The sequence below is a fragment of the Microtus oregoni genome, unplaced genomic scaffold (genome assembly GCF_018167655.1).
Source record: "Microtus oregoni isolate MIOR12 unplaced genomic scaffold, Mior012 000139F_ref0000186, whole genome shotgun sequence".
Taxonomy (NCBI): domain Eukaryota; kingdom Metazoa; phylum Chordata; class Mammalia; order Rodentia; family Cricetidae; genus Microtus; species Microtus oregoni.
In genome coordinates, this window is record NW_024544789.1 from 1,262,885 (window position 1) to 1,277,500 (window position 14,616).

At 36.7% G+C, this 14,616-nt stretch overlaps 1 protein-coding gene across 4 annotated transcripts in view; it reads left to right on the forward strand.

Moving 5' to 3' along the window:
• The window catches only part of LOC121444736 (synaptotagmin binding cytoplasmic RNA interacting protein), a 40,121-nt gene that overhangs the window by 18,499 nt on the left and 7,006 nt on the right, over nucleotides 1-14,616 (forward strand). For all 4 annotated transcript variants that reach the window (XM_041646635.1, XM_041646638.1, XM_041646636.1 and 1 more), the window contains 4 exons: nucleotides 3,030-3,165; nucleotides 5,462-5,667; nucleotides 9,127-9,276; nucleotides 9,568-9,689. In XM_041646635.1, the coding sequence (XP_041502569.1) occupies nucleotides 3,030-3,165; nucleotides 5,462-5,667; nucleotides 9,127-9,276; nucleotides 9,568-9,689 (614 nt within the window). The remainder of the gene's footprint in view (nucleotides 1-3,029; nucleotides 3,166-5,461; nucleotides 5,668-9,126; nucleotides 9,277-9,567; nucleotides 9,690-14,616) is intronic.

Genomic DNA, 14,616 nt, shown 5'->3' on the forward strand with positions numbered 1-14,616 from the left:
AAAAGCTTCTGTTACCCTTACTGTAATTTGTATCTGTGTATATTAAAGCATTTTGTATTTCCCATCTTAATCTTGCTATTTTGTTTTGACAGCTTTTTTTTTCCCAAAAAATTTTATTTATTTATTATAGATACGGTGTTCTGTCTGTCTGTATGCCTGCACACCAGAAGAGGGAACCAGATCTTATTGCAGATGGTGGTGAGCCACCATGTGGTTGCTGGGACTTGAACTCATGACCCCTGGAAGAACAGTCAGTGTTCTTAACCCCTGAGCCATCTCTCTAGCCCTGTTTTGATCAGTTCTTAAGAGTTATTAACTAGATGACCAAATTGAAAGGAGTTGTTAATATTACTAATGATGTTAGATTATGCAAATATTAGGAGGCTCCATACTAAAATACAATTTAGATTATTTTAGCTATTTGGAAAATAAGATGTTGTAATCTACTACTTACTCATAGTCCTTTGCAATAATAGATTCAACTGTCGCATTATTTTTATTTTTTAGTTTATAGGAGTCTTTTGTACAGAGTGAGTTCCAGAACAGTCAGAGCTGCACAGAGAAGCCCTGTCTCAAACAAAACAACAACAACAACAAAAAGAGGTTTTTGGTCTATAGGATAAGATATAAATAAATAAGGATGCAAATGCTATGTGAGGAAATAAAGTGTATAGCAAGATTTGTCAGCCTTGCTGTTAACTGACAATTTTGGTGTACTGTGCCAGAGTGTACAGAAGCAATCCTCCTGCCTCTTAATTGTCCCCTTCAGTCTATGACAACCAATACCATCAGATGTTTCCTGGGCACCAAATTACTCTACTGGATACGATAGGGTGATGTCAACCTGAAAGGGTACCTTTGTTGATCGTTGTAGGTTTTGGGGATCACAGAGTGTTTGTGTGAGCTTGGTTTATTGGTTGAGCTTGACTGGTGGAATTTTCAGGGAAACAGTTTTTTTTTTTTTCCTCTCTAGTGACAGGCTTTCTCTATGTAGCTCTGGCTGTCCTGGAATTCCTGTAGATTAGACCTGTTTTTGCCTTTTGAGTGCTGCGATTAAAAGTATGCATCACTACCATTACTACTGCCTGGCAAAAGTTTTTTGTTTGTTTTATGCTTTTTTTTGAGACAGGGTTTCTCTGTAGCTTTTGGAGCCTGTCCTGGAACTAGCTCTTATAGACCAGGCTGGCCTCGAACTCACAGAGACCCATCTGCCTCTGACTCCCTAGTGCTGGGATTAAAGGCTTGCACCACCACTGCCTGGCTTGGCAAAACTTTTGAGACTGAGAGGTTAAAAAAATTGTCTTAGAAATTGTATATAGGTATTGTGGAAAGAAATGAAAATTAGCTAGGAGTTTTAGTATATATTTGATGCTTGTTATTGGTATGTAAACTGAGATTTTCTTTTTTTATATTTCAACACTACTTTTCCTGTGTGTACTCTGTGTATATGAACATGTGTATCTGCCATGTATGTTAACTGGCACCTGCAAATTCCAGAAGAAGGCACTGAAGCCCCTGGAACTGGAGTTAACAAATGATCATGAGGCTTGTGTGGTTGCTGGGAATCTAACTTGAGAGCGTTAGAAGAGTAACAAGTATTCTTAACTGCTTTTCAGCTCTCCAACTCTGAGATGAAAATAGGCAAAAATTGCAACCTAAAAGTCATGTGTTGGGTATGACGGTTGAGAATTAGATGTAAACATGTAATTGACTTGATCAAAAATGAAGGCCTGAAGCTGTTGTGAACAGTGTGTGAACTTGAGTTATCTAGAGATAAACAAGGTGATGAGGAGTCAACTCCCTGAGTTAAATTTAATACCAGATAATGCCTGGCTTGCTTGGCAAGACTAGATCTCATGTTGGTGTTTTATATGTCATTTGTGAACAAAGTGGATCTTGAGGTCAAGTATGTGTAGAATTGGTTAATCAAGAATTCTTCCTGCCTTTATCATTGTTATTAACATAAAAGTTTGAGTTTTTTATTTTAAATTTAGAAACTACAATCCATAAAATCCATTGTTTTCAGACAAGTTCAAAACTTTAAGACTTAAATTGGGGCTCTTATGATGATGCAAGCAAGCCTTTAATCCCAGTACTCAGGAGGTAGGGACTGACAGATCTCTTGAGTTTGAGGCCAGTCTGGTCTACAGAGCGCATTCCAGGATAGTCAGGTTCACACAGAGACCCGGTCCTGGGGAAAACAAAACACCCCCCCCCCCAAACCGTTTTGTAAATAGTAAGATTGTATTTTGAAGTGTTCTTCCATATCTCACCACTGTATAGAATATGGTTACTAGAATATCACATTTACTTTTTTTTGTAGTTTTATACTTGGCAAAACGCCAAGTATAAAAGGTATATATACAAACGCACACATATCACAACTAGTCTTTTTTCTTTTGGTTTTTATTGTATATTTAGTGAAGATGAAATTTTAGGGGGATAAGAATAAGGCTAAATTTAGAAGTAAAATTTTTAATCTTTAGACTTAAGGTTTTTTTATTACTTTATATTTTTTGAAACTTGTTACAAGAGGACTTGGGAATGAGAAAATGTATTTATGTATGTTGTGGTTACCTTGGAAGCAGGAAACTTCATCGTGAATGAGATTTCCATGATTTTGGATACCTGGATGGAAAAATGATTTTAGTGATTAAGATGCTGTAGAATCAGCAGTTATGAATAAAAACTGCTACAAAATAGTGCCTAATATCAAGATTCCTACACTAAAATAATGAAAAAAACAAACTGACATTAAAATTATGAGCTTGTTTGGCCTTTTTTAAAAATCTTATTTTAAATTGTCATTCTTTCTAAAATGGGAATTATGCTAAACTTTATAATTGGACATAATTAAAAATATATTGTATTTCTATGCATTCATATTATGTAATTTAATCATGTCGACTCCTGTTTCTTTTGATGCCACCTTGTGTCTTTTTGTCTTCACAATCCTAATAGTTGATCTTCTATATTGAATATATAATAAAAATAATTTTAAAATGTGATACACTTTTTTCTTCTTTCAGTATAATAATCATGAAATTCGTTCCGGAAAGCACATTGGTGTCTGCATCTCAGTTGCCAACAATAGGCTTTTCGTGGGCTCTATTCCTAAGAGTAAAACCAAGGAACAGATTCTTGAAGAATTTAGTAAAGTGACAGGTAAGGTTATATTTAATGGGCAGGAGGTACAACCTTATGTAATGAAGGGAATATTTTGTGCCAAGTGTTCTAAATACTATAAACTATATTTGTTGAGTAAGAATTTTTACTGATTTTTATGAGGTAAATTGTGTTCTTAAGCAAGGCAGATGGTGACGGTGCACACCTTTAATGCTAGCACTCGGGAGGCAGAGGCAGGCGATCTATTGAGTTCTAGGGCAGCCAGGGATACAAAGAAAAACTGTGTGTGTGTATTGTCAGATAAGCAGACAGTGAGTTAGAGATTGATTGGCTGTTAAGAGCATTGGTTGCTTTTCCATAGGACTGGAGTTGGATTTCTAGTACCCATTTGGCGGTTCTCAACCATCAGTTTTTAGGTGATTCTGGGTACCAGGCACAGACACGTAAGCAAACGCATCCATAAACATAAATAACTTTAAACAGCAAATGTACACAGGTTTTGGAGGTAATTTCCTGGCAGTTAAGATAATTTAGGAGTATACAGAGCTGGGGACAGAATGTTTACCTAGCATTCACAAAACCTTAGGTTTGATACCCATAGCTACATAAAGCCTGGTGTTGGCACATAAATACCCAGCTGTCATTCCAGAGCTTAGCAGCAATGCTTTATCTCCATGTTTGCCTGCATGCCAGAATAGGCATTAGGGCCCACTATAGATGACTGTGAGCCACCATGTAGGTGCTGGCAATTGAACTGAGACTTCTGGAAGAGCATTGTGTGCTCTTAGCGACTGAGCATCTCTGCAGCCCTGAGACCTTGTCTTAAAAGATAGTAAGACAAGCCGGGCTGTGGTGGCGCACGCCTTTAATCCCAGCACTCAGGAGGCAGAGGCAGGCGGATCTCTGTGAGTTCGAGACCAGCCTGGTCTACAGAGCTAGTTCCAGGACTGGCTCCAAAGCCACAGAGAAACCTTGTCTCGAAAAACCAAAAAAAAAAAAAAAAGAGAGATAGACAAACTAAACTTGGGAATACAGCTGTAATTTGAATTCAGTCTGTGAAATTGTTGTACATCCTCTCCTTGCTTTGTGTTTATTTCCAAACTGTTAGTTTTTAATTGTTACATATGAATGAAGCTTTCTCCCATGTTAAGGAACAAGTGTTATAAGTGGAGATTTATAGTTAACATGGTATATTTTTTAAAATTGATTATCTGGGGGCTGGAGAGATGGCTCAGTGGTTAAGAGCATTGCTTGCTCTTCCAAAGGTCCTGAGTTCAATTCCCAGCAACCACATGGTGGCTCACAACCATCTGTAAAGAGGTCTGGTGCCTTCTTCCGGCCTGTAGGCATACACACAGACAGAATATTGTATACATAATAAATAAATAAAAAAAATTGATTATCTGCCTACAATGTTCAGAAAATTATTGTTAAGTATTTAGAAACATAGAAAAGTGCTCAGCATTAGCAATATTTACTCTCTCATTTGAAAATTTTTGAAATTTCCATCAATATTTGAGAACAAAAAAAAATGCCATTTAAACAAATTTCACCACCTGGCAAAATAGCGAGGCTTTATGTCAAACACAAAAAGTTAGGACAGTGGAATTTTTTTATTTTTTATTTTTTATTTTTTTTTTGGTTTTTCAAGACAGGGTTTCTCTGGTTTTGGATCCTGTCCTGGAACTAGCTCTTGTAGACCAGTCTGGTCTCGAACTCACAGAGATCCGCCTGCCTCTGCCTCCCGAGTGCTGGGATTAAAGGCGTGCGCCACCACCGCCCGGCTCCCAGTGGAATTTTAATGTAGTGAATTAAGTTAACCATGTTTGACAATGTGATGGCATTTTTCTAAATGATGGAAATTTTTTTTTTATTTGCCTCATAGATTTATTGGAATCAAAACAGTTCTTGGGGCTAGTTAAATATTTTGCTCTTGTTGGATTTTCTGGGCTTAGAATACTAGAATAGGGTTTATTTGGAAAATTATTTGGGTCTTTGGGAATATATATTTCTTTCTTTTTTGTTGTTATTGTTTCTTAGAAACAGCGTTTAACAGCTCCTGCTGTACTCGAACTCTGTAGTTCAGGGTAGACTTGAACTACAGAGATCTTCCTACCTCTACCTCCCAGGTACTGGGATTAAAGGTGTGTGCCACCACCACACCTGGCTTTTGGTCCTTTTCAAAATAGTTACTAATCTTTGTAAAAGTGTCTAGGTTAGAAAATGAGATTATTTCTCATTTTTTATTTAAATAGTGTCTTAGTAAAACAAAGCTTTGGCTGTTATATGTTTTTGCTACTTAACTTATTTTTCTGGAATGTTTGCTTAATTTCAGAGGGTCTCACAGATGTCATTTTATATCACCAACCGGATGATAAGAAAAAAAATAGAGGCTTTTGCTTTCTGGAATATGAAGATCACAAAACAGCTGCCCAGGCAAGGCGTAGGTTAATGAGTGGTAAAGTCAAAGTCTGGGGAAATGTTGGAACTGTTGAATGGGCTGATCCCATAGAAGATCCTGATCCTGAAGTTATGGCAAAGGTAAGTATTGTTAAGTAAAGCAATTTTTATTGTGTTATTAGGAGGATGAGAGAAGACTTACTACTAAATGAATTGTATGTATTGTTTTAAATGATGTTTTTGAAGCTAAGAGCAAGAAATGTGAGTACATGGAAAATGAAAATAGAAATCTTTAGGCATTTATCGCATTTTTCTAAAAATTTATTTTTTTTCTGTGTAGTGTTTTGCTGATGTATGTGTCCACACATCAGAAGAGCATACCAGATCTCATAGAGATTGAGAGCCACCTTTTTGGTTGCTGGGTATTGAAATGAGGATCTCTGGCCAGTGCTCTTAAACTCTGAGCATTTCTCTAGCCCTCATCTTGTTAATTTGTATTTATAGAGATGGCTATTTATTTATTTATTGGCGGTTTTCCTAGACAGTGTTTCTTTCCTGGAACTTGCTCTGTACCTCAGCCTGGCCATGAACTCAAGAGTTTTGCCTCTGAGTGCTGGGATTAAAGGCATGCGCCACTACAATTTATTGTGTAGATTCTAGAGCACTTTCTTTTGAGTATTTGAGGGTGGTGTCATTAATGTACATGTTGCTTTGCCCCCCCCCCCCCATTTATTAAGTAGTACCCCTTAAAAAATAAAAGTGAACTATACTAACTTAGCAATGTTTGGATATTATTAAGTATTCTGCTTCTACAAACAGTTGAGACTAATTCTTGAGATAACTCTTAAAGTGCAGTTTGGCACATTGTCTTGTCTTTTAGGAATCCCTTAATAGTTAAAAGGTTCTGTTAAATACAACTAGCTTCTTTAAATCTATAGAGGGCAGTGTCTTTTCTTTAGAGTAACAGTTTTAAATACTATACATACATTAAGAAAGACTAATACTTTATTTTCAAGACAAGATTTCTATGTAGCTTTGAAGCCTGTCCTGGAACTTGCTGTGTAGACCAGGTTGAACTCGAACTCACCTGCCTCTGCCTCCCGAGGGCTGGGATTAAAGGTGTGCACCACCACCACTTGGCAGACTAATACTTCATAACCCCCAAATTACATTTTATAGTAATTGTATTTTGAGAAGTTTTCAGGATGATGGAAATGAGGAGGAAGTCAGATCTTTCTAGAAATTGAACACATAGTCTTGCATGTATGGCAAGTGTACCAAGCTTAAACTCTTAGCATTTTACTAATACTTTAAATACTTTCTCCAATGATTCAAAAGTGGTCTTAATTTTGATCACCTGTGTTGTGTTGAACATGGAATGGGCTATCCTAGAGAACATTGGATTCATATCTTTTAGAAATTAACTGTTCAGGGCCTGGAGAGATGGCTAAGCCAGTTAAGAGGACTGATTGTTCTTTTAGAGGACCTGTTGTTGAATTCCCAGCACTCACATGGCAGCTCACAGCTGTCCTTAACTCCATCCAGTTCCAGGAGTTCTGACACTGTTACACCAGTGCACATGAAACAGAACAAAACAACAACAACAAAAATACTCTTATTTGTTGGAAGTTGCTATTATAGATCAGACTGGCCAGAACTCAGAGATCTGTCTGATCTCACTGCTATGATTAAATGTGGGCACCACCACTCCTCCCCACAGAACTGACCCATTTTTTATTTTGAAATCACGAGAATATCAAAGCTAAACATATAATGTATATAATTTTACCCTTTAAGTTAGGTTTTCTATCCAGAAATTTTCCTATAATTCCAACTACGTCCTATCCTTCTGGACTACCAGTATGCTATATTTGTTAAAATGAACCTATATTGGACATTTTAGAATTACATAGCTTGGGCCTGAAGGGATGGCTCAGCAGTTAAGAGCACTTTGGGCTTCAGAGTACCTTGGTTTGAATCCCCCATCCACAGCCCATCTGTTCTGGGGTGCCCTCTTCTGGCCTCCAAAGGCAATGCATGCAAATGGTGTACAGATACACATGCAACACTCATACATAAAAATAAGAAAAAATAAACACACAGCTCTCGTTGGATTTCATATTTTGTGTAGTTTATGGGTTTTTGACAACTGCAAATCAATGAGTGTTAGAACATTTTAATAAAGTAACTGAACTTTCAAGAAGGAAAAGTTGGAGTTTATAATTTCCCAGAGATTTTAATCCACTGTTGCTTGGTCATCATGTTTTCTGGTCTTGTAACAATGTATAATAAACAGTATCATATGCTATGGAAATAACATGATAAAAGAAGCTTCTTAGGGCAGGTAGCAAGCAAAAAAGGAAGAAGAGAGTCTTGGGTCCTACGGTACTTTCAAGGACACACCTAATTTTCATTAGGCCTAGTTCTACAATCTTCCTAAAATACCACAGTCTTTAGACAAAAATATGGGTTTTTGGGAGGGAGTTAAGATTTCAGTTACAATATGTAGTCTCTATTATAGCATCTTGGAAATTGTATTAGTGCCCTGAATAATCTTGTGCTTTGTCCAGTTATCTCTCAAATCTTGATAGTGACTCATCTGTTAACATTTTAAAATGTCACATGATTAGAATCATGCAACATACAGATTTTTCTGGGTGGTGATAACATTTTAAGTGCCCTCTTTGTAGTATTATGACTCTAGGAAAGAAAGAATCCATGCACCCTCCCCTTCCCCTTTCCCCATTTTTCTTTGAATAGAACTGGCCTGTGGATTCCTCTGCCTCCTGAGTGAATGGAGTGGTGGGGTTGATCAAAGACGTGCACCAACTCTGTCTTGGCTTATAACTATACATTTTGTTCTCTTTGTCCATTCACATTCTGAGGGATATCTTGATTCCTTCTAATTTGGGAGAGTTTTAAATAAGGGTATTAAAAGTGTCTGGATACAGGGCTTTTTTTTTTGTTGTTGTTTGTTTGTTTTTCGAGACAAGGTTTCTCTGGTTTTTGGAGCCTGTCCTGGAACTAGCTCTGTAGGCCAGGCTGGTCTCGAACTCACAGAGATCCCCCTGCCTCTGCTTCCCAAGTGCTGGGATTAAAGGCATGCGCCACCACTGCCCGGCTGGATGCAGGTTTTTATATGAACATAAAATATCACCTCTCTGGTAAATAACAGGAAACAATAAGAGGATAAGACTATATTTAGTTTGTAAGTAGCTGTCCTCTATAGGGTCTGTGTCATTCTTCATCCCTTACACTACGAATGAAAGTGTCTCTTGTTCCACATCCTCACTAACATTTTGTGACTCACAGATCCTCCTACCTCTGCCTTCTGAGTTGGGATTAAAAGTGTGTTGTTTACTTTAGCTTTAGTCTGCTTATTTGCTAATGACTGGTGAGCACATTTTTCATGGTAGAAATTGTTTTGTAATAGCTTACTTTTTAAACTTGACCAGCATATTTCTTCCTTGATACTTACCCACAGGAGTTAAAATATATATAACTGGTTGTAATTCAAGGTAACTGTAGGGTGGGGTGGTTGCTTTTTGGAACTTGAACTTTTTGGAAATATTTAGAGAATTTTTTTTTTTTTTATTTTAGGTAAAAGTGCTGTTTGTTCGCAACCTTGCCAATACTGTAACAGAAGAAATTTTAGAAAAGTCATTTAGTCAGTTTGGGAAACTGGAACGAGTGAAGAAGCTAAAAGATTATGCTTTTATTCATTTTGATGAGCGAGATGGTGCTGTCAAGGTAAACAAGTGGTAGAAATTTTCTAGGCATCTAAATTAAATCAACATTTTTAGTCATAAAAACAGCATGCTTTATAAAATGAAGGCAAAGTTCAAGTTATGAAATTCATTCAAGCAAAGCTTTATTATTGGTTTTACCCAATTTCTTAAGTAAAAATTGTGAAGATGAGGATCTTTAAAGCCCATCCACGTTTTATCTAATTGTCTGAAGCTTTCAGAGCTAATGTTAAGTATTTTTTTTAAGTTTTAATGTTTGAAAGGCCTTTGTTCATATTGATCATTTTTTTTAAAGGCTATGGAAGAAATGAATGGTAAAGACTTGGAGGGAGAAAATATTGAAATTGTTTTTGCTAAGCCACCAGATCAGAAGAGAAAAGAAAGGAAAGCTCAGAGGCAAGCAGCAAAGAATCAAATGTGAGTAAAATTTGTATAATTTAAAGAAAATTGTAAACATATAATTTTGGTATATTTTGTATCACTGAAACATTACCTTTTGAAAACAACTTGAATTGAGAACTTTGGGTAATTGAAAAATGGCAAGGATCTAAATAAATGTTTACAAAGGTCTTGCTGTTGACCATATTTGTGGTAATTCCTAGTAGCTGATATTTGAGCAAAGGGAAGCAGAGTCTTTAATGTTACTGTATAATTCATATTAGTGATCTGTATGACAATATTGTTGGCAAAAGATGGGGATTCCTCATCCCGATTTTTTTAATCTTCATTTATTTTTTAAGTAGTGAGTGCTCACTGTGTAGCATTCTCTAGCCAGACTAGCCTTGAAATCAGAGAGTGCTATCTGCTTCTCCAAGTGCTGGGATTAAAGGTGTGTGCCACCATGCCTCCATGAGAATTTCTTCTCAGAGAGTTATAGAATATTCTGTCTTTTATTAGGTTGTTACCTTTACACCGAAGAGATACAGAGATTCATTTAACATATACCTCATTACTCAGATTTCATATGATGATGAATAGACCTTGTGAAATGGGGATAGATAGTAAAATAAAATATTAAATAAGTTAGAGTCGTTGAAGAGAAGACTTAGCATCAGTTAAGGATGTTTGCTGTTTGCTGCTCTTCTAGAGGGCCAGAATTAAGTCTCTAACATACACATCTGGAATCTTAGAACCTCCATAACTCTAGTTTAGCTTAATTCTGATGCTCCTCTGGGCAGTTTTATTTATGTACGCTTGTGCATACATAAACATATACAATAAACTATAGAAAATAGATATGATGAAATTTATTAATTGGAGACACTTTTATAGAGTATCTACAAGGAGGTGTGTGTGTGTGTTAAGGTAATAGAGGGATTCTCAAGATTCCTTGGGGGTAAGAAAGCCTGTTGATTTGAGATCTGTTCCTTATCCCTTCACACATGAAGCATAATGCCTGTTCATGCACAAACAAAATAAAAAAAATCTTAGTAAAAAGAAAAAAAAAGTAGGTGCTAGAGAGGTGATGACTCACAGTCATCTTGCGAAACTTGATTCAATTTCCAGGGTACTGGAAATTGTAGGACACCAGCAGAAGTTGGCCTTTGGTTTTGTTCAGTGTGCTGGACCATGCCCTCTTATGATGTACACAAAACTACATGTCTTTATAAAAAGGAAAGGGAAACTTTGAGTCTATGAAATGAAGATAGCACTTTACAAATTGTTAGGGATAAAGACGGTAATTGCTGTTTAACATAAAATCAGTATTCACTCACTCACTAACTCATTCATGACAGAGTTCCTTTGTGTAGCAACCATAAACGTCCTAGAACTTGGTCTGTAGGCCAGGCTGGCTTTGAACTCTTGGTCCCGTGCATCTGCCTCCTGGGATTAAAGGTGTGTGTGGTCCACCATATTAGTTACAAGTATTTAATGAAGGACAGTTTTCAGTGAGTAAAGGAAGATCCTTTTTACATATGCCTGTTATTTCATAATCAAAGAAGTGACCACATTCTTGTACACATAATTAAATGTCTAGTGGATGGATGGTAAGTTCAGGGCCTTAATCTCAAATGCTAACTAAGTAATTTGGTATCAAATATATTTTTTCAGATATCTTATGAAACAGTTATCATTGTGATCTTTATTTTTGTTTAAGACCTAAAGAAGTGAGCTGTATTGTTTTGGTGGTTGAAGCCTAACAGAAGAAAAGAGTTTTTTATAGTCTTAATACTCAAATTCTTGAATATTTTAGTCTGTATGTAATAAAAGTAATATTTTGATACTTCCCTTTAGAAGACAATTAGAGATTACTAAAGTGATATCAGATATAAGTATCAAATTATTCCAGATTGTGATTAGAGAAATTACATTTCTGACTTGATAAAACCTATAACGTATTTGAAAGTTCACATTGCATCTTAGTCTTTTACTCAGTTTTAGATGAGGAAATTCTTGATGCACAGATTTCAACTTGTCTAAGATCAGTTATTGAAGAGATGGCATTGAACTAAGGCAGTGGTTCTGGCCCTCTGTTTTTTTGTTACGGACATTTTAGGTTTTTAATTTTTTTTGATTATAAGACAGTATCAACATCTCCCAGCTTTTTCTAGTGGGTAGCAATAGCACCCACTTACATCCCTAGACGTGGTAGGAGTTGGAATGGAACCATTATCCTTGGTGAGAATTATTGCATAGATTAGCTGCTTGGTTTGTGTTCCTTAAGTCAGAAAAAGATAATTTACTACTCATTATGCCAGAATAAAAAAAATCATACTCTATCAAGTCAGGTGGTGGTGGTACACACCTTTAATCCTAGCATGTGGGAGGCAGAGGCAGGTGGATCTCTGAGTTTGAGGCCAACATGGTCTACAGAGTGAAATCTGAATCAGCTAGGGGGTACACAGAGAAGAAATCCAAAATTGAAGGAATAAAAACAATAAAAAATAGCAACAAAAAATATAAACCATCAAAAAAGGTCGGTCTGAAAACCTTTTGTGTCAGAATAGTGTTTTTTTTTTTAAAGATTTATTTATGTATACAGTGTTCAGCCTCCATATATGCCTGCATGCCAGATATCATTACAGATGGTTGTGAGCCACCATGTAGATTGCTGGGAATTGAATCAGGACCTCTGGAAGAGCAGTCAGTGCTCTTAACCTCTGAGCCATCTCTTCAGCCCCTAGATGTTTTTTATGTGTTTATGTTGGAATAGGAAAATGCTTTTATGAATTGAGTGTTAAAAGGGAAATTATTTCTGGAGTTGGTGAGGTAACCAAGCAAGTAAGTTGCTAGCTGTCAAGTTTTCAAATCAGGTTCTGTCCCAGGACTCCCCATCCACTGGTGGAAGGAGAGAATCAACCATCTCCCAGAAATTGTTTTTTGACCTGGTAGAAGATTGATTCATTCATGGCATATTCGTGTTTCCCCTTCTTCCAGAATAAATAAATAAATAAATATGAAAGTAAATTATTTTACAAGGAAAAATTGTTTCATATGTTTTTTGGTATTGTTGAGCTCAGGTCAATAATACATGCATCCAAGCTTTAAATAAATATGCTCTGGTGTTAGAATGAATTAGACTATTAAAGAGTTTTAACTTCGGTTTCTTTTTTAAAGGTTTTTTTATTTATGGTATTAATGAGTGTATGTACATTACATAACAAAGGCCCATGGAGGTCCGAAAGAGGGTGTTGGATCCTCTGGGAGTGTGAGTTGCCATGTCTGTCCTGAGAACCTACCCAGGTCCTCTGCAAGAGCAGCAAATACCCTTAACCTCTGATCCGTCTCTCCAGACCCAACATGAGTTACTTTTGTGATTGCTTTTTATCATTCTTTTGAAGCTGTAATTTTATGCTTTCGTTGTTAAGAGGTATCTTTTTCTTATGAAATGTCTGCTTCCCTTGTTTGGGTAAAACAATAAGCAATACTAGTGATTTTGGAAGGGTATCATATTCTTTTGAATAGGATATTTACTCTTAATAGTATGAATAGCTGGTTTACCTAAAGTTGAGTGTTGTTTTTATGTGTGCAATGAAAAATGTTAGGAAATAATAAAGAGGTTTTTTTTCCTTTATTTTTTTTTTATTTTTTTATTTTTTTTTGATTTTTCGAGACAGGGTTTCTCCGTAGCTTTTTGTTTTTGTTCCTGTCCTGGCCTTTATTACTTTCTTAAGGATGTATCTCTGTTACACATTGATACTTTCTTGTTTGTCATACCATTTTTATTATACAGTGGTATAAGCACTGCGTTTCTTTTTAAGGTTAACGGAGCAAATTTTGTCTTTTTGTTTTTCAAAACAGGGTTTCTCTGGGTTTGGATCCTGTCCTGGAACTAGCTCTGTGGACCATGCTGGTCTCGAACTCACAAGAGATCTGCCTACCTCTGCCTTCCTAGTGCTGGGATTAAAGGTGTGCGCCACCACCACCTGGCCACAAATTTTGCTTTCTAAATTTACTGAAGTTCAAATGATTTGTTTTAAGAACTGTAGTAATAAGGGGCGGCGGGGCTGCGTCCCCAGCACCCCGGCTGCCTGCTCGGCTAGCTTATGCCCCGAAATAATTACACGGACACTGTATTCTTTTAAACACTGCTTGGCCCATTCTCTTCTAGGCTAATTCTCACATATTAATTTAGCCCATTTCTAATCATCTGTGTGTAGCACCCCAAGGTGCGCTTACTGGGAAGATTCTAGCCTATGTCCATCCTGGGTCGGACCTTCATCGCTGTGTGTCTGCCAGGGAGCAGGGCATGGCGTCTCTGCTGAGGCATCTGCTCTGGAGAGCAGAGCTGTGGAGACTCTGAGCTCACTTCCTCTTCCTCTCAGCATTTTGTTCTGTTTACTCCTCCCACCTATCCTCTAACCAATAAAATGGGCCAGGGCAGTGCCTTTATTAGCCAATGACCTTCCTCCATCAAAGAACAGAAAAATTGGGGCTCCAAGGTTAAGATCACTGGCTGCTCTTCCAGAGGTCCTATAAGTTCAATGACAGCAACCAAATGGTGACTCACAACCACCCAACCATCTATAATGAGATCTGGTCCCCTTTTTCTGGCGTGTAGGCAGAATACTGTGTACATAATAAATAAATCTTTATGATTTGAAATGTCCATTTTGCTGACGAAAAATTTGGTCATTTGCTTGTTTTAACTTGACATTTCCATTTTATTTGATAATAAATGGAGTAATAGACATATAATTGAGAGTGACATATTTGAAAGCCTAAGCAGTTTGTAAATATTTTGTTAGAGGAATTTATATCCTTGTAAAATCATGAAGGTTAAGCTAGATAATAACTAGATATGTCTAGATAACTAGAGAGTTGTGATATTGGGATGACTGTTTTTATCTTGATCTTGATCATTACTGCTAAGAACTTAGCATAGTGCAAATAATTCTGTATT